General features: G+C 38.0%; 4 protein-coding genes and 1 long non-coding RNA gene across 11 annotated transcripts in view; 3 read left to right on the top strand and 2 right to left on the bottom strand.

Moving 5' to 3' along the window:
- Positions 1-19,172, bottom strand: part of Nd-49 (NADH dehydrogenase (ubiquinone) 49 kDa subunit) — a 64,036-nt gene extending 44,864 nt beyond the window's left edge. Inside the window, exon 1 of the mRNA XM_076306212.1 lies at positions 19,153-19,172. The gene's annotated coding sequence lies outside the window, so the exon portion shown is untranslated. The remainder of the gene's footprint in view (positions 1-19,152) is intronic.
- On the top strand, positions 1,012-1,338 carry LOC143145016 (uncharacterized). The gene is made up of 2 exons (XR_012991578.1): positions 1,012-1,124; positions 1,212-1,338. It is a non-coding gene; the product is annotated as an uncharacterized LOC143145016 (long non-coding RNA).
- Positions 1,078-5,990, top strand: LOC143145014 (uncharacterized). Its single transcript, XM_076307975.1, has 3 exons — positions 1,078-1,467; positions 1,674-1,736; positions 2,015-5,990. Exon 3 carries the CDS (start codon positions 2,015-2,017, stop codon positions 2,255-2,257), a length of 243 nt encoding a protein of 80 aa, XP_076164090.1. The 5' UTR covers positions 1,078-1,467; positions 1,674-1,736; the 3' UTR covers positions 2,258-5,990.
- LOC143145013 (galactose mutarotase) lies at positions 2,323-5,920 on the bottom strand. Its single transcript, XM_076307974.1, has 5 exons — positions 5,767-5,920; positions 3,634-3,842; positions 3,148-3,515; positions 2,651-3,073; positions 2,323-2,529 (listed from the first exon to the last, which is right to left on the bottom strand). The coding sequence occupies exons 1-5, from the start codon at positions 5,811-5,813 to the stop codon at positions 2,449-2,451; spliced, it is 1,128 nt and encodes a 375-aa protein (XP_076164089.1). The 5' UTR covers positions 5,814-5,920; the 3' UTR covers positions 2,323-2,448.
- On the top strand, positions 8,179-19,099 carry LOC143144118 (choline/ethanolamine kinase). 7 transcript variants are annotated; one of them, XR_012991347.1, is made up of 7 exons: positions 13,363-13,768; positions 14,443-14,555; positions 14,820-15,299; positions 15,406-15,652; positions 17,725-17,889; positions 17,969-18,166; positions 18,249-19,099. XR_012991347.1 is itself a non-coding variant. In XM_076306195.1 (6 exons), exons 1-6 carry the CDS (start codon positions 8,814-8,816, stop codon positions 18,083-18,085), a joined length of 1,140 nt encoding a protein of 379 aa, XP_076162310.1. In that variant the 5' UTR covers positions 8,179-8,813; the 3' UTR covers positions 18,086-19,099. The 7 variants fall into 7 exon arrangements, 6 of the variants coding, with proteins under 6 accessions (XP_076162310.1, XP_076162306.1, XP_076162307.1 ...); XM_076306195.1 differs by lacking the exon at positions 13,363-13,768 and adding an exon at positions 8,179-8,831 and having other exon boundaries at positions 17,969-19,099; XM_076306191.1 differs by having other exon boundaries at positions 17,969-19,099.
- Positions 19,173-19,664: the final 492 nt, after the last annotated feature.

A 19,664-nucleotide genomic window follows, 5' to 3' on the forward strand; every position in this document is an offset into this window, starting at 1 on the left:
GTTTATTTTGTGCAATGGTCGAAATAATGTTAACGATACGATGAAATAGCTTTAAGTTGGGGTCGCGAAAATTATTTTGCAACATAAATAATGGGCAAAATGCGCGAACGAGAAATACCAAGTTATCGTAAACACACAAGCAACGGACTGATATGAGTCCATCGAGCGGTTACGTATTTGTGTACGTATATACGAATCTCGTATACTACTTTTGCGCGACCATATATAAATTATAAAGCGACGACGCAAAAGCGCAAGCAAATGAACTCTGTGTAAATCGGTAATGGATCTGTAATCAAAGATCAAATGTACGTTTGAATGTAAACAAACACGCATAATATAGCTCATTGGACGTATCCCTTATTTAGATTTGTAATCGAAATGCATCGTAGGATACTTATACGACTCACTTTGAAAGTTCGCACCTTCACAAAAATAAAGAAAAAGTGTTTTGTTTTCGAAAGTATTTAAGAAAAGATTATTAATACGAACACACTAATTGTCTCAATGTAAAGTGACAAACTCTAATGAAATCTGAAAATTCATTTCTTTTACTAAATTCGAATAGTATAAATTTCCCGCGAAAGTTCGCACGCATACGCGTTGAATATTAAGGTTTACTCTTGCAAATGTCCCTAGATTCTGTTAATTGGTTCGTATATCTAAAAGGAGCTCGAAGGTTATTCTCGACTTGATGTAAATATTATCTTAAATTGCTCTTTGCGTCGTTCAAATTTATTCAACTTTCTCTTTCGCGAAATAATTATGATGTTATGTCATGTTGGTCTCAAAGATGCATGCGCCTCTGTTGCCACCAAGGTACATTGATTCTTCCCATTAGTGGAGTACGCTGAGTACGGTATACTAAACGACAAAAAATTTGTCAGTACTAAGTACTCTAATCAGGCATGATAGAAGCAGGAAGATTTCCGATTGATAGAAGTACATCGGTGATTATTCGCATTCGACCAATCGAAAGCCTTCCCAACGCATCTAGTGTTTACAATTTTTATGCAGCGCAGTGTACCTAATAATATAGCTCTTATAAATCATACAATTGTTCTAAAATTTATGTATATCATCAAATCTGTTTCTAGTGCAAGCATGTCTATGGGTAGAATCTTGTGCGTTGCTGTTGAAAAATAGAAAGGTGTATCAGCTTTTGTTTGATATTTCGCTAATAAAGTAAAAGACGATATACTAATTTTCAGAGGAAACGTTCATATCGAACATGCATCATATCAATGGCACGAATCAGCCCGCGTACGGTGCCATGGTAACCGAGCAATGAGAGAAAATGGAGCAACTAGTAATACTATAAGTGAAGCATAATTCGTTTTTCCCGGCGCCACAATAGCCGGCAAGCAAACAGCAGACATATTATTATCTTAAAATGTGCCCATAATAGAAAGTTTGTGCTATTTATCGTATAGAATATATCAAAGTTGTGGTACTGCTCGTGTATGTGTAGGTATTGCTGAACATTACTAGTCATATGCCATTTACTAGAATAAAAAATATCAATGAAAATTCTCTGAAAGGAAAGTTGTCGTTGATTTTTGCTTCTCATAGATTGAAGTTTCAGTTACTTGTGTGCGATACTTTAATATTTAACTAATCGCATTCCTACCATCAATATACAGATAAATATTTTGTGAAAACTCTTGAAACAGGTTACGTAACTACGGTATATATTTAAACGTTGCTTCACCATTGCGAACTACTGGTTGAGGAAGGTACGCATACTTGATAATGATTTATAACTTTCGTTGATGTAAACCGATATTAACCTATATTTCATTTGATCGTATTCGATTTTGCACGTGATCGTATTACTTCCACGGAATACGAAATGTACGAATATAATATAAAAACATAGCGAACAAACGACTAAAAAGGCGCAATTTTTAACGTTAAATTCAATTATAAAATTCAATACGGAAGTTTCATTACTGTTCTCAATGATAACTACGGAAAAAGAGTAAAATACGTATTCGTCGTACTTTAATTTCAGATGTGGCCATTGTTAAGTAGAATTCAATTTTTTGGCATAAACATAGTACGATTTCCTATCGTTGTTGCCATAGGTTTTCTTGGGTATCATATCGAAGGATTGTTGTCCAATCGTTATACACCCGCAGCTGCGCCAATAAAACAACAACGTGAAGAAAGACTATTAGGAAATATAGATACTATGCCAGGCAAAGAAGGACATCATCCATTGGAAGTTAATCTTCCTCCTTCATTATCCACGTAACTGCATCTAAATTTCGGGCAGAGTTTAAGACAAGGGTACATTACAGAAAGAAATTTGCTTCCAAGTGCTGGCGTGTGAAATAAACTAAAAATGTAATTTTAATATTCACTGTAGATTAAGATAGATTACATCAAATTATTAATATATAATTTTTACAATCACCAATGGTAAATCAATTTCATGTGGTTTATTTAAAGCTCTACACCAAATTTGAAAATAACTATGTGGTGATAAACTTCCCCAGGATCGATTATACTATTAGGAAAATTTTCCTGCAAAAGTTAATATAAAAAATTAATTTGAAATAATGTAACCGTGGATCTTTCGTTTGTCTAAAATTCAAACGAAGATACTCGACATAGTTTAAACGCAAAATCATATTTTGATATTTACATGATTGATCGCATCTGGATAATTCTGGGTTTCTAAACATAAAGCTCCGTGCTTAAAATATTCGGTACCACTCTTTCCTTGAATACCTATGTCACCTTGTTCGGGTAGAAAATTAGCAGTGTAAAATTGTACACCGGGTTGATTAGAATAAACTGATAAACATCTTCCAGAGGCTGGATGAACAACTACAGCTACAAGCTTTTCCTTGTTCGTAGGGTCTGTCTGTATACAAAAATTATAATCGTAACCACCGTTCGGCACTTTATTGATAACATCCCCTAGTGTCGTCATCTCTCTTAAATCCATTACGGTATTCTCAACCGATCGAATTTCACCAGTAGGAATGCTTTCTGTATTAGTGACCGTCCAATGATCTGCTTTCAACATGATTCGATGTTTGTATAGTTCGGTCGCATTGCTTTCCTGAATCATACGTTTTTGCCATTTATTACAAACCAGTGAAGTTCCGAATTTTTATAAAAATTTGATTTACATACATGGCCAGCTAGATTGAAGTAACTGTGATTAGTCAAGTTAATTGGGGTAGCTTTCGTAACGAAGACTTTCATGTCGATCTGCAATTCGCCGTTTATAGTTAATTTCCAACTAATCGAAGCTATAGCAGCACCGGGAAATCCTTCGTCACCATCTTCGCTTAATAACGATAATATGAGCGAATCGTTTCGAATCGTAGCATTCCATATTTTCGAATTCCAACCTTTGAAGCCACCGTGAAGAGTGTTATTACCCATGTTTTTCGCTAAATGATACGTTTCTCCGTTCAATGTAAACGCTGCATTGCCAATACGATTCGCGACTCGTCCTATCGTTGCTCCGAAATATGAATTATTAGAAGACAAATATCCTGATTGTTAGAAGAAAAAAAATTTTATTTAAATAGGGCATTATTTCGATAGAATTTACAATAAATATATAATAGAGTTATTATCATGTACCGAATCTTTAAAAATATTTAACGATACCTTCAATATCATCGAAGCCTAAAACAATGTCTGCTATATTACCCCATTTGTCTGGTGTTCTAATGGACGTTATCGTTGCACCGTACGTTATGATATCCACCGCATAACCTGCATTGTTCTTCAATGTGTACTTTTCTATACTTCGTCCGTCGATAGATCCCCATTTTGTAACTGTAATCGACTTCTCACCGTTCGAATCCATAACTGATCTAGATCAGCGTTGTTTAAATTGCATGAAATATTGGCCGAAAAACATCCCACGAGGTGAATAGTGGGGGAAATTCGGTGATGGGAGAGAAATAACAGGTGTCCTATTCTATTGTGTCGAATAAAAAAAATGTTTGAAAACTATATTTAATAAGTCTTCGAAACATGTTGAACGAACACACATTTATTGCTTCGCTTTTATATTTTTTTGAAATATATTTATTGGCTGCATGAATTTTTAAAAGAATATCCTCAGTTGATGCATTATTTAAGAATTCATTACGACTGTTGGCAAAATTAATTTTAACAACTGAAATTGCTTTTACCGTTTTAATTCTTAGTTGGATCTTCTCCATAGTTCATAATTTATTCGCGACAGAAAATATTCTTTTAGTAACGGCGCCGTTGCAGGGAAACGGAAGAAATTCAACTATATGTTTAATATGTTTGTAAGGAATATTTTTGTAAAAATAGGGGATTAAAGTGCTGAATGTATGGTTATTTTATATCGAGAAAAGTTTTTTTTTAATAGTAAGTGTTTCTTTACTTATGAAATTATTCATTATTTCAATGGTTTATTTATGAAATTTTTGGACATGCATTATATTACAAATTATTTTATAAATATGTAATAACATGGCTGAAGGACAACCAGATCCAAGCAATATTATTGCTAGCAGCACTATGAATATTGAAGTTGGAGTCAGTAACTCAGGTAAAGTATATGTTTAATGTTTATGCACGAATTACAAAGTTTAAGAAAGAAACATTTTTCGAGTAATCAATATGTTATTAAAAAATCTTTTTGCAACCAAATGTCTTACATGTAAGAAGCCATCGAAAGCAGGCAAGAATGATTTGTGAAGGCACGTTGTTTTTGCTATACATCAACCCAACTAAAAATTATACGAAATTAATTACTCGATATAATAGTACCAGATAACATTACGCGTACAATTTTGTATATATTTTTACGTATATTGTATATAAATTTTTGTATCTATTCTTGTGTTTCTGTACATAATTATGTAAACACACACACACACACACACACACACACACACACACACACACACACACACACACACACACACACACACACACACACACACACAACTTATATGTTTTATCTATATTTTTATTTTAACTTGATACAATTTTTATAAATCAATAATTAATATTTTACATTACAACACTAATGTGGATAAATAATTTTTCAAACTTCATTCTGTATTCTTTTCTACGTTTAATCAGTATTGAAAATTTTAATTCTTATCGTTAAAAAGAACTCCATTTAAAGTTTTCGACAAGAAAAATGATCGTAACCATACAAGGCAATGAAATAGAACTTACAGGACACCCGTTATTTTATAATAACCCCCACTACCATTTCGCTACAGTACGAGCTATGGTATTAACTATGCAAAATTCCCCCACTATTTGCCTCGTGGGATTTTTCCCACGCACCCTGACCATATCTCACGTAACCCCTAGAGGTGGAGTTTCCCCACCTTGTGCATGTTTCGGTTATATAACAGGTAGACAAATATGGTTCTAACTGCGGGTAGATGTATGGACAATTCAAATTTGATGTAAAGAGGAACGAATCGTTTCGACGATCTCACAATCTATTGTGATCTATAGCACATTACATAACGTTATTGTTATCCTTATCTTCGACATTGTTGTTTCGTCGCCGTTATCGTCGACACGTTAAATGTAATTGTAATTCAATGCTATTTTAGTAGCATTAACTTTTTACCATCAAGTCTATATTAAAGTATACATATTTAATATTTTCTGCAATCAATTATTCATTGCGCAACTGTAATCGTTTTTCTATCAATCGAGATTGATTGATTACATACACGTTTTTTACTTTGGCTTATCATTTTATTTTTGAAGTTAAACGCTCATTAGTCTTACCTGAGTAAACAAAAACCCATTATTGCTATGGTACGAAAGAACTGCATGTTGACGTGATGTAGCACTACGCGAATCTACTGAAAACGAAAGTCGTAAACATCCCGTTCTTCATACGTAGTATCTGTGTGCTTGTATGTATATATTATACTGATCTTTGCGCTTGACGATTGGTTTTTACGGTTTACCAAATCATCCAATCGTCGAGAGAAAGAAAAATGATGAAAGATTTGTGTATTAATTAAAATGATTTTCACGGTCTATCGAAAACAAATATGTACGTGCATGTTTTGCGTAAGGAAAATGTTAAAAAATCAAATACGGGAATAGATTGTTTGACTCGTACAAGGTCATAGAACAAATTCGTTGGGCTGTATCATTCTTTGTAATTTTGATAAGCGTGATTCATATTTATGGAAAAAAAAGAAGAAAGTTATCTAATCTCTCTTATCCACTACGAGAAATACCAATCATAGCATGCTCACGGTATCTCTAAATAATGAATTTCCACCGACAACACGACTCTAAAACTTTCCAAGTAAGGAATTCTTTCCGATGAATGTGTCTAGTTCTGTTGCTATCGTGTTCGTTATGTTCGTCCCCGAGAAAACAGACTGTATTCGTTAAAAAAAATGTAAACGGTACGAACAAGTTAAAACAAAGTATTGCTTGTTCGATATCTTCGGTAATTAATAACGATTCGATATCGTGGTTCTTCGTGGATGACCTCGTTAAGTTGTTACTCATGATAACGTGTGCTTTCATTCTCCATAGTTATAGTTAACCAGCTTTAGGAAAGATATCACCGTGTGTCGCGTAATTTTGAAAAATGATTAACCGTCGATATTATCGCAATTAGTTTCCCTAGGAAACTAATGTAACCAACAAATTTCTATGGATGCATGTACATATAGTATCAGTGAAAGGAATTGGTACAGGCAATATTTTATAATGCAAGCGCGTGTAAATAAAAAACGATGAACGATATTTTATTAAATCTTTTTTTAAATACTACCTTAAGCCTTTAAACGTACAAAAAGAAAAAAGAAGTCAAATAGCTACGTGATCAGTAATAATTGAAAATGTAAACGGTAAGTAATTTTTTTGAAACAATAGTATTGACACAGTTAGGGTTTTAAATATACATAAATATAAATATAAATTATTATAATACATTTTTTAAATGGTTGGGCATCAATTGCGCTGACCACTTTGTGATTTCTGAACTTATATTTTGGCAATTTTTTTTTGCCAGAAACACTTTCTTTAGTCTTTGTTTTGATGTTTAATTGATGATTTAATTTTTTAAATTGTCGTTCTTGTTTTACCCAAAAATGTTCTATTGGGTTTATTGAAAATAATAGTCCGATACTAAATGTAATTTTTCCGCATGTTTTCTTAAATTTTCTTTTAAAATAATTAAGTAATCACATTGGTCTATTGTAGTTAAAAAAAAAAACAAGGTTTCCAACACCAGAAGGGCTCATACTTCGACCTAACCTAGACCTAATACATACTACGACTATTTAATTGTAGGATCGATATTTCTCTGATCTAATTTCACGTTAGATTTTCGCCAAACTAATACTTTATTATTGTGTTGAAAAATTAAAAATTTTCTCTTATCCGAGAACAATATGTATATATAGTATAATACATAATTCTTTGAAAACATAAATTTTTTCTTTCGATTAATTTTATTAGCACACGATTTTCGTTTCGTAACTCTTCATTTGTAGTTGCGTTCCTAGTTTACTCGCAATTGTATTACAAAATATTGTCTGTGTAACAGAAAATCACACTCATACGCATGCGCGCACATTCATAAGCATACGCACCCACGCGTGCGCGCGCACATACATGATACATACATGGATGCATGCGTATATAGATGTACATAAACATTGCTCAATAATTTTCCGTTATTTGCTGGGACTCGTTACTTCTACGTTTCTTTATCGGTACAAAAAGATTTGCGTTTTAGAATGGAACGTTTATTTGCCTCGAACAGACAATAAAAACCAACATTATGGAATTTCGAAAATGCGAGGAAAATTAATTTTCGAATTTTAGTTCTCCACCTTAACGTTTCCATTTATGCGTGTGCGAACTGTTTGTTCGATCGATCGATCGATCGATCGTCCAACCGACCGACTATTGAATCGAATCGATTGTGAAAGATGGAAAAATTCTACGATAAACAAATTCTTGGATTTTTCTTTGTCACGCGACGATGATGAATGCATGCATGTGTGCAAGAATGAGTGTAGCAGGCAAGTACGCGTGCGCATGTGGTAAACAGGTGCTTGCATGGAATGTGGTAAAGAATGGTTGCGATGTACCGTAGAGGCGCTATCATCGTTCAAATACGAATCAAGAGTGGGGGAAAATCTGAACGCTTATTGGTTAGCACGCGTTACGTGTCTCAGCTCGTTTTGTGAGTTGCTTCACATATTTGTATCAATTTGTGCATAAACACGAATTGTGTACGCGTCAGTGTCTCTATTGTGTGACTGTGATCTAGTATATTCGCATCCAGCATAAGTAGAAAGTGTAGGTGAATCGAGCGCGCTAGTAATAATAATTATTTACGCGGGAGAGTACTGTGAAACTTGCAAATCACGTATTTGTGCAGTGGTGGTGAATTCCAAGGAAAATTCACTGTTCCAATAGTGGTGATAATTATTTAGAATTCCTTCGAATATTAATAAATGATGTAAATCGGAGAAACTGTCTGTCGAAATCAGAAAAACACAGACAAATACTGCTCGAATCGTCAGTGAACTTGTTCCGTCACAGTAATTTCACGCCTGGAACACGTACAATCTTTCCTATTTAAAGCTACTCGCACGACCGCGCGTGGTGGTGATTCTAACCTCGTTCTCGTTACACGAAAGCATATTCGTGGAGCAGCGATTAAGCAGCGGAACTACAACCAAGCGGACGCTTAAACTGTTTAAATCGCTGGAAAGACGTCTATAGGAGAGGACTAAGAGTTTAGGGCGCAAAATCTATCAACCCCACAAACCTTGCAGCTTACGAATTCTACAATGGGTCTGGGAAATAAGGTGCGTAAATTTTCCCCTTGCAATTATGCTCTTATTAGAATGTAATTTTCCAATCTTTCTTCATTTTGCTGTTATCTCAGAAAATGTCCTCTACCTCTTCACGTTATATAGATACATACATATGTACGTATAGACGTTTTATCTTGTAGATGGTAGCGAATACTACGTGTAACTTTTCCAGAAAATATGGAATTCTCGTTCAGATTTTCGTCGATCGCGTCGCAATAATTGTAAATTGTTCTTTCGTGTTTAATTCTTGAAGTACAAAGAACGCGGGCAAATAGGCTCCATAAACACTCGAAAAATTTGTTTAATATATATATATATATATATATATATATATATATGAACATATATGTTTATTAGTTCAATTTTTGAACATGTACGTAACATAGAAATTATGGAAGCGGAAGAACAGACACGCATCGTATCAAGGTTTACTGTACGAGGTGTTAATGCTATGGCAATAAAATTGTTTCATTCTATACAATCATAAATGAATCAGTACTATTTGACTTGGAAAGTAGTTGCGATTACGAAATATCGTGACATTTTGAAAAATTAAAAGCAATGTACATAATTTGTCGAAGGTAAAGCTAAAAGAAATTTCTTTACTTACATACAATATATTTTTGGTGTGTTTTTGTTTTTTTTTTTGATCGTTTTGTAGAAGAAAATACATAAGTATACGCGTTATAATATCTACGAAGTCACAAATACTTTAATGTGCCGATTTTGATCGATAAAACGTAGTTTCTTGGGCTTCGTGATTAGACGCTTTTGAACTTTAAAAGCTGTTCGCATATCCTCGCCATTGAATCTTAATGGATGGAAAAATGCAAGAACGAAACACGAATAAAAGTGTTTTAACGCGAGAAAAAGTACCATGCATTTTTATATGCAAAATAGAATTACCTCAACTGGGGCGGAATGGGAAGAATGGAATGGAATGGAGTGGGTGGGTGGGTGGGACGAGGGAGCGGGATATGTATAATAGAATCGAAACTTGGTAATTTTATTTGTCTCGAAACTACTCGTACTTTTAATTCTTTCGTTGCGGAAGACTCCGACACAGACTACGCGTTATTTACGGCAAACCTATAGCCCCGGTCGATGCTGTGCGCGGAACACTCTTTCATACGGTGAGCGCATAGATAGAGTACACCATTTATTGCGACGATTCTAAATATTCTCATTGTTTCTAATAACGTTACGAAAAAGTGTCTTGAAAGATATCGTCTTCGTTTCGAAGGAGCAGCTGTTACGAAAAACAAAATTCTTTCACGAAGGGCACCTTTCTTTCGAGATTTTAAGATATTACGTATGCGGTGACTATCGGGTAGATTCAAACACCAAATATTTTGTGCGAATAAACTTTAACAATTTTTTCGCAACCGATGATCAATACAAGGAGAAATGTATTCTAACAAATTAAGTTAATTACTTAACGCATATGTATACGTACATGTGTATATACGACGCTTATGTCTCATTTAAAATGTGTCATTTATATATATATGTGCACAAGGCTAGGTAGAAATTCAATGGGCGTTTGAAAGCGCGGTCTTTGCAGCGGTTAAATTGGTCAAAATAATGATATCGAGAAACTTGTATGAAATTGGATCGACAGTCAATGTGTTAAACTGTGCGATTGTGTCGTCGAATGATATATAGTGCTATCACTGTTTCCGTGGATTGTGTTTACAAACAAGAGACAGACTTAGAAGTACACATTAGGTCGATGGTATCGAAATGGATGGACGTCACTTGGAGTTTTCGTGCCAAAGGTCATTCGAAAGTCTACGTATTATGCACGGTTGAATTTGTTTCTTCGTCGGTTACAAAATTGCTGAAGTGAAAAAATCTTGAAAATGATAACCTGGAGGAAAGAATTCCACGTGTCGTAAGATTTATTCCTTCGAAGTATACGGTATTTTTCAAAGAGACTTTTTCGTATGATCGGGAATGGCGAAAATATTTAAAATCGTTGGCATAGACAAAACATTCTGTATTATATAATAGATACGCCGAGCCGCACAGGTCGCCTCAAGCAAGCGTCTATGGGTACAAAGTTGATACCAACACGAGAATATGGTGAGAAATGTCTCGTATCGTGTCGTTGCTCACAGAATAAACGAATAATTTATATATAGGTAATACGGGACTCGTATTTTTTGATACGAATGTTAGGCTCCTGTGCAATCTTCGATATAATTCGAAGTAAACAAAATTCTCTCACGTTGCATTCAAAGCAAGATTTCTATAACGCAATAGGATTTATGTTTACTATGTATCATTATCGAGCACCACGGAACTCATCGATTCAACACACAGGATTCATTTTGCATGTGTTCGACAATGTGTTCGTCGCTAGTTCGATTATAATCGAACGTATTAAAAAACGTTTAAATGTTGGTTTTCAAAATATCCAAAATATTGAGATATTTTGTTAGAATTTGCGTAGGAGCGATAAACAATTGATCCACCATAATGGTTCGTTTTGCTATAACACATTATTGTTCGACGATAGATTTCCTTATACGCTTTCCGAGTATTCCCGGCTATATTGTATATTGCACGATTGCAGGCCTAATTCTACAAGCTTGTGGAATTACACTGAATCAATGTCGTCGCGTTATTTTCAACGAACACCAATTACCTCTATTTTAGAGCTTACGAGCTTATCAGGACCGTTCAAAGATTACATAATTGAAAGATGGCACATACTTGGAAGAAAAATGTTCAAAACTGAAACGAAGATACACGTTTTACTACTTTTGTTGACTCCCAGGCACAATCTACGATAGCGATAATGCGCGTAATCCAAGAATGAACGCTTCGTTATTTGCAAGAGAAAATCGAAATGTTTATTAATGCAATGCAAAGAAGATAACAAACGGATGTACATACAAACTTATTCGTTAGACAATCGGAAACGTCTGCTGTAGCGAAACGATTTCCACAGTCGTGTCGTGTATCTATATAGACTGGGACACATGCACCCGCACCCGCACCCGCACCCGCACCCGCACCCGCACCCGCACCCGCACCCGTGCACACACAGAGGGAAAGAGAGATGCGTTTCGTTACTCGTATAGAAATAATTTGCGTTAAAACGTTTTCGTATTTCTAATAAAACGCTTTGGAAATATTGAAACAACGCGTACGTTATACGTGCTACTTTTCACGTATGCATAGTCGTTTAGAAAGAATAAATGGTTCAACAAGTCGATTCACACGTCATATATGTACGTACATACGACACTACTGTTTGGATTAGTAACAATTTTGGCATCGTCTTTTTAGTTATCGTATTCAAATAGGAATAGCGCCAACAAAGTAGAAATTCAACGAACGTTGAAGAGTAAGCCGCCTCTGAAAACTTTTAGCTAATTTGGTCAAAATAGAAGTATAAGTTACGAAGAAATCCAAAGCTGTTCCTACGAATAACTCGACGAAATCGGTTCGGTAGTTATCGCGCCAAGGGGATAATTAACCTTCGAGCCACAAGACACATAGGTCTGTGTTTTTCGGCAAGTGGTTTTATTTAACTTGCGCAGATACATAATAATCGAAATCGGCGGAATTTTGAGACAAGGTAAACCTCCTTATAAGTGTTAATGTTATTAAGTCGTCAGTCCCCTGAAACATCCATTTGTACCATAATAGAAATTTGCGACGTCGTATAAATATTTTTTCGAATCTAAAAAATGTATATCACACTTACCTTTTATTAACGCAAGTGTAGTGAAAAATAATCAAAATTAAACTAAAATCGATCGGCTTTTCCGCTGGTCTTTCTCGTGAAAAAAATCCCGAGAAAGACAGTCGACTGACCCATCGACGAATCATCAGTCCGAGAAACCTCTGTGCGATCTTCTACGAGATCAAACGTTCCCACCGTTTCTCGAGGCTGGTGCGCGTGCGTGCGCGTCGCCTCGTTTCACGATCTTTGTCACGACGTATAGCACAGCGCGAGCTGCGTAAACACAAAGGAAAAGTAGATGCACCGATACATCGAATCGACTGCTGGAACGATCGGTAGATACTATATACGTACACTATAGAAATGTACTCTCTCGGATGAAATGACCAATGGAAGACAGAGAAACGTGTCACACTATGTACTTATGTATGTGTAACAGGAATTTGTAGGTGTATTAAGTTTATGTCAAGTTCGAAGAACTAACGTGTCGTCGTTAGTTGACGGTAGACCGATTTGAGAAGCGTTTGTCCATACTACGAGGAATAATGCAATTGGATCGCAGGCTTTTTACAAGCCAGTATAGATTGTAAGGATACAGGGAGCGCGTTGCAAGTGAACCGTTTGTTTACGAGTAATCGTAACGACATAGGCAGAGCTCGGGGCGTGGAACTCGGTCGGGAAACAATCGTAGTTGTGTACTACGTACATATACATATGTGCGTGTGCGCGCGCGCGCGCGCGCGTGTGTGTGTGTGTGTGAACGACGAAATGTTCGATCGTTACTTTCGCGCAAGTCTGGGAACTGGTCGCAGAGTCGAGTAGCGGTCGTTCGATGCGATTCGGTATTCGCGAGCAAGCATTTACGTTGCGTTGTCGTCTATTTCGAAGATTCCAAAAAACGGTGTTGTTGTTTCGACGGCACAAGAGTCAGGGAAAGGGACAATATGCGTGCGATTGCGACTGCGACTGCAACTGCGACTGCGACTGCGTATGCGTGTTCGTGTTCGTGTTCGTGTTCGTGTTCGTGTTCGTGTTCGTGTTCGTGTTCGTGTTCGTGTTCGTGTTCGTGTGTGTGCGCGCGTCTGCTCGAGGGTTCACACGCATGTGTGTACGGAGAAAGAAAAGGATATCGAATGGAAGTTTCGTCGAAGGTTCGTCCGTGTATCCGCAATACCGTACGCTCGGTACAATTGTCAAGTATCGATCCAGATACGGGAAGAAACCGAAATACGTAAATACTCGCTCACTTTGCTTTCTCTTAATCTTCGTCGATTACGGTATTACTAATTGTAAGCGACGTTCATGGTTGATCGGATCGAACGAGGGTAACAAAGTCCTTTTTCGAATCGTCGAGTTTCGTAAACTTGCGAACTCCGTACAGTGAGTCCTCGAGTTCCGTGGATTTGTAAATACACGGCTGTGCCCCTATTTGGCATCTTCGAACAATACTTTTTTTCCCGTGCGTAAGTATTTCGAGATATCGAACAAAGTTTTCTTTCCGCAAAGGTATACATTTGGATCCGTTTAATCTTAACGGATCCAAGTATACAAAATTTGTGTACACGTATGTACGTATGTATTTGGCAGGGAGAAAGAAATTAGGGATCGAACGTTTTAGTCGGCTTTCGTAAAGTTTGCGACTAAAATGATTACACGATAAATACATGGCGTTAAGATGGCGATAGTTTTACTTAGCTACATAGGGATTTGTCGAGTAAAAGAAGGTTGTCCGATTGTGGCTAGAAATCGACCAGCTACATACATACCTACGTACGAGGAGGGATCTTCGAAAGACAACCGGTCGAGGACTTTCGAGAACTCTTGATCGCGCGACGTCTAAATTTATTTCTCGTCGCGGTCCATCATTGACGATCGCTAAATTGTATCGTGTATTTTATACGCTAGATGTCCGAGGAGAATCCAGAGATGCGGGAAATGGCAGCGCGTATATGTCGCGATTACCTTCACGGCGTCTGGAAGCACGTTACCGCGGAGAACATCACACTGAAACGCATCAGGTTAGTAGTAACGGTGCTGCTCGGTCTCTCAGCACCGTCTTTTATCCGTTCGTATCTATTCACTTTTGTTCGCACGGCATCGATTTCTTCTTCGCATGTATCTTTACAGCGCGACTAGTGCGACTTTGTCGAATGTTTTTAACGTGTCCGCGCTTGGAACAACGAGTTCAGGCTTGGCGCGCCAACAACGTCGCACAACGTCGCACAACGTCGCACGAATTCGTTTCCAGCGAAAGGTAAATACAACCGAGCTTGATTTTGCAGCGGCGGCTTGAGCAACTGGTTGTACAACGTGCAATTACCGGATGCAGCTATTCCGATTCGTGGTGAACCGCGTCAAGTCTTGTTACGATTGTACGGCCAGGTACACGGGGAGCGAGCTCTGGAAGGGCTGATCACCGAATCGGTGATTTTCACGTTGTTATCGGAAAGACGGCTTGGACCCAAGTTACACGGTATTTTTCCCGGTGGTCGTATAGAGGAATATATACCCGCCAGACCGTTGCTCACCAAGGAATTAGAAGATCCGACTTTGAGCTCCATGATTGCCGAAAAAATGGGTCAGATTCATACGATGCAAGTTCCGATAAGCAAAGAACCGACTTGGCTATGGGACACTATGGTCAAATGGTTGGACACGACCACGGACATTCTAGAAAACATCGAAGATATAGACGTCCGGCAGTTGAAGAACGTCAACGCGATACGTACGATTGATCTAAATCACGAGATCAATTGGTTTAGGTGAGAACGGATTTGGAATTTCGAATCGGAGAAAATGCTCGCGTATCGAATCGTCGATCGTTTAATTCGTGAGTGGTTCGATAACGAACGAACGTTCCTTTTTCAGATCTCTCGCAACGCGACAGAAATATCCGGTAGTCTTTTGTCACAACGATATGCAGGAAGGTAATATACTGTTGCGACAAAACACGCGAAAACCGGAACTGGTTCTTATCGACTTTGAATACTGTTCTTACAATTATCGAGGATTCGATATAGCAAATCATTTCGTCGAATGGCAGTATGATTATACGGCGGGCGAATATCCCTTCTTTCACGAGCGCACAGGATGTGGAGCTACGAAAGAGCAGAAGGTATGTTTCGGAGGACTCCGACTTCGACTCTCAAAACATTCGTAGAAATTTGAACACGGGTAAGACATTGCGTTTTACTATCCTCCGTTATAGATTTTTTATGTATACAGTATATACATATATGTACGTATGTATGTATGTACACCCGGTTGAAAAAGAAAAACCTAGTCGTACTACAACTACGCAGATGCACGGTCGTCGCCAGGAGAGAAACGATCGGTTCTTTTCTAAGCACCATCGAACAGACGGCGTCGGCGGCACAGTACATACGTAATATGTACATACATATGTACGTATGTTGTTGTACGCGCATCACGTACGGTTAGGAAGGGACTGCTTCTCCGCTAACAGCGATCACACGACCGTGCCAGAGGTACTAACTACTACTACTACTACTACTACTGCTACTACTACTACTACTACTACTACTACTACTACTACTACTACTACTACTATTACTGCTAGTATATAGATAGTAGTAGGCCGGGTTCTTTTTTTTCAACCGAGTGTACGTATACTTGCAAGTTGAAGTTGACTCGGGCCCTTGCCGAATCAAGTAGACACGAATTATATTCGATTCGTAACGAATGAAAACGCGTTTGTAACGCGGTCGAATTTTAATCGAAACTATAAACTATAAAGAACCCCCTTTCGACTGTCACGATCACGACATCGGTTGAATTGCGGTAACACGGTGGGACACGATTACGGACACTCACAATTTGGGGGAAGACTCGCTCGCGATATACCAACGGCGAAAAATCACACGCGAAAATCGAGGAAAACGGGTGTCCGATTTTACAAAAAACAACCCCATATTCTCGCGTCGACCGGTTCTACATATGTATCTATCAATTTTCATCATCGGTACCATTCCAGTGGAACGGTGCCGATAAAAGTCTCACGTAACGTCTACAAAGGTTTCCGAACGAAAAAACGGTTCTCCATACGAAACTCGCTTGGTTCGGTGGTTTGCGATTAAATTTTGCCTCTTCGTCCCTTCCACCCACACACGCGACATACACGGCACACAGGGCACACAGGGCACACAGGGCACACAGGGCACACAGGGCACACACGACACATACGACGTATTCAGTCATTCGCTGATTCGCTCATTTGCTCGTTCACACATTCGCCGATTCGCTCACTACTCGTTCTGTTGTCCCTCCGATTGGATACTCGGCCTTCCTTTCCTTTTCCCTCGATCGCTTTCGCGAAGAACGCGAAATCGTAAACGTAATACCAAGTTCGATCGTATGCGGTTCGTGGAAACACGTGCATATGTATGTACGTGCCTATACGTATTCACTCGGTCGAGCGAACGAATTCGAGAGTTATCGAGAGCAGATCGAGGACTGCTTGGCGTGTGCTGCGTGTGTATATATTAGTTTCACAGGACCACGATTCGGTGAGACAAGGCTGATGCCTGCGATCGGCTAATCGGAATAATGGGCGGCATATCGATCTGCCAGTGCGATGATGGATCCTGTCTCGCACCGTACGTTGTGGAACCAGAACGGCCGGTGCCACCACCTACCTTTGCAACATCAGTCCCGTACCTGCGCATCTACGACTCTAGAGTACCTCTACACGCACTCTCGATAGTCGATCCATAATCTGCATTGCTCGATAAATGTACAGTGTCTTATGGGTGGTAAAACCGCGTTATTTCCAATTAAGACACTTCACTCACCGCATTTTAATATCCGTTTTCCGTATTAGAATGTCCCTACGAACGTGTATTTATTCCGATTACACAATTGTCTCGATTTTTCGGAGTGTTAATTGTTATAATGGTAACTGGGTACCATTTCCGCGCTATTTCCGTACTTTTCTTTTCCAGAAAATCTTCTTTTCAAGTTTATCTGATCTTTCGTAAACAAATGTACATATACATATGTCCATACGTGCATATGGTTCGCGCATGTGTCTACCTACCTGTGTACGTACGGTACGTACGTATGCATGTATGTACATGTACCAACCGATCTTTATCTTTTCACGTATCGTTTAATTTATTTTTAATTGAAAATCGTGTCTTGGATTTAACAATTTTCTTTCTTTGGCAGCTCAACTTCGTAAAAAGTTACTTGAGGACCGTTGGTAAGGAAGGAGCGTCTGAAGAGGAGCGAATCATGATGGAAATCAAGGTATTCTCTTTGGCTAGTCACTTATTTTGGGGCTTATGGAGCATCGTCAACGCCAAATTATCCGAAATTCCATTCGGGTATTGGGTAAGCTGCAAGAATTTCGACGCGGACCGTACAATTTGAATCTCGCTAGATCGTACCGAATATTAACTTTTCGTTGCAGGATTACGCAGTCTCTAGATTAAAAAACTATCAGTACTTAAAAGAGAAAATAATGGTATCCGGTCCGCCGACGATAGACAACGGTGCCACCGATAGAAAAATAACCGTAGTCGATTGAAAGGTTCGAGTACTCGAATATTACGGCATCGAATGTTTCATCTGCGAAATGTGACAAAGTTTGCCCGCTACATTTTCATGTGTTCGTGTTTATCTTGTCAGAGTTTTGCGGTATATCGCTATTTTATTACTAAAAATTGTGATGTACGTTTGATGATTTTTAGGTGGAGTGTGTGTACGCGGCCTTGTGCGAGAGCGTGTAACGGAGGGAGTTGTATACGAGCGAATGCGCGTGCGAGAGAGAGAGAGAGAGAGAGAGAGAGAGAGAGAGAGAGAGAGAGAGAGAGAGAATATCAGGATGGGGGACTAGAGATAAAACAAAGAATGGAATAAAGGGAAAGGCGATGCCTTACGATTTACAAATGTGATGTAGGATAAGTATAGACAAAGAGGTGTACAATATCATTTTGACGCCGCAAATTTTTCAGGGAAATCTCACTCAATTTCCAAGTTCGGCTATTGACATTTTTAGCCCAATATTGGGAATGGATAACATTGAATATTCTTACCATTTATAAACATATTGTTTATACACGTACGTATGTGCTTGTATAATATGTGTACATATGTATGTGTGCATAACTGATTTGTACATAGTTACAATTTCATTGTACCTGGATCGGATCATTAGTAATTACAATTGGAATGGGAATTTTGTACGCTTAACGTTAAGCAGCGAATCGTGTCTTGATCATCGTGTCACATGCATGTATGTACTTAACTATGTATATCTCACTTTTTCCACGACCGGAGATTATTCGGGTAAAAAAAAACAAACAAAAGGATAGTACGCTGACCGTTAACGAATAAATCTTCGATCGGTTCCATTATCGACGTTTCCTCGTCAAATTCGGTCGATATATTCTCTCGCGATTTAGTTGTATTTATGTTTTATTTGTAATATTTTTACGATTGTCGTGCACATTTTTCAAATGTGACACGTTTCTCAAAGATCGAAGAACAACATTGTAATAAAGTCGAAACAAATCTTTTATATTTGTTCGATGAAATAGTTTTTTTTTTGTTGGTTTGGTTCTTTCTTTCTTTTCCTCTGTTTCTTTACCGTTAACCTTTCCTTGCCACCCAATGAAAAGCAACAATGACAATTCGGCAACGGGCCGAATTTGTCTTTTATTAGCCAGAAATCGAAACACATTTGTTTCGCGTCCGGTGTAGATATTTGCCGGTACGAAATTGGACAGTATCGGTTGGCCCTATTGGTGCGAAGCACGTTCACAAATGTCATTCTACCGATCGAAAATGCTACCGGTCGGTGTACGTATTTATCCTCTTTGTTTAATAGCTTCTCTTTACAATCGATATTTGCGATAGCCTCGCTCTCGCTATTTTGCACTTTTGAACCGCGCGAGATCATCGGAGCTTCGAGTTCGAAATTGCCGGACGAGCCGGCTTTTTTGGCGATGCGCATTGAAAAAGAGCGACGCGCGATGAGTTTCGCGATAAAATCTCCGTTTATCGAGCTTCGTAAAATATACGGCCGAATGCTTCGAAACATTCTGTACGAAATAAGGATTCTTAATTTAGTCCGGATCTAATTCGGACATTGTATTATAAAATAA

The sequence above is a fragment of the Ptiloglossa arizonensis genome, chromosome 3 (assembly GCF_051014685.1).
Source record: "Ptiloglossa arizonensis isolate GNS036 chromosome 3, iyPtiAriz1_principal, whole genome shotgun sequence".
NCBI lineage: Eukaryota > Metazoa > Arthropoda > Insecta > Hymenoptera > Colletidae > Ptiloglossa > Ptiloglossa arizonensis.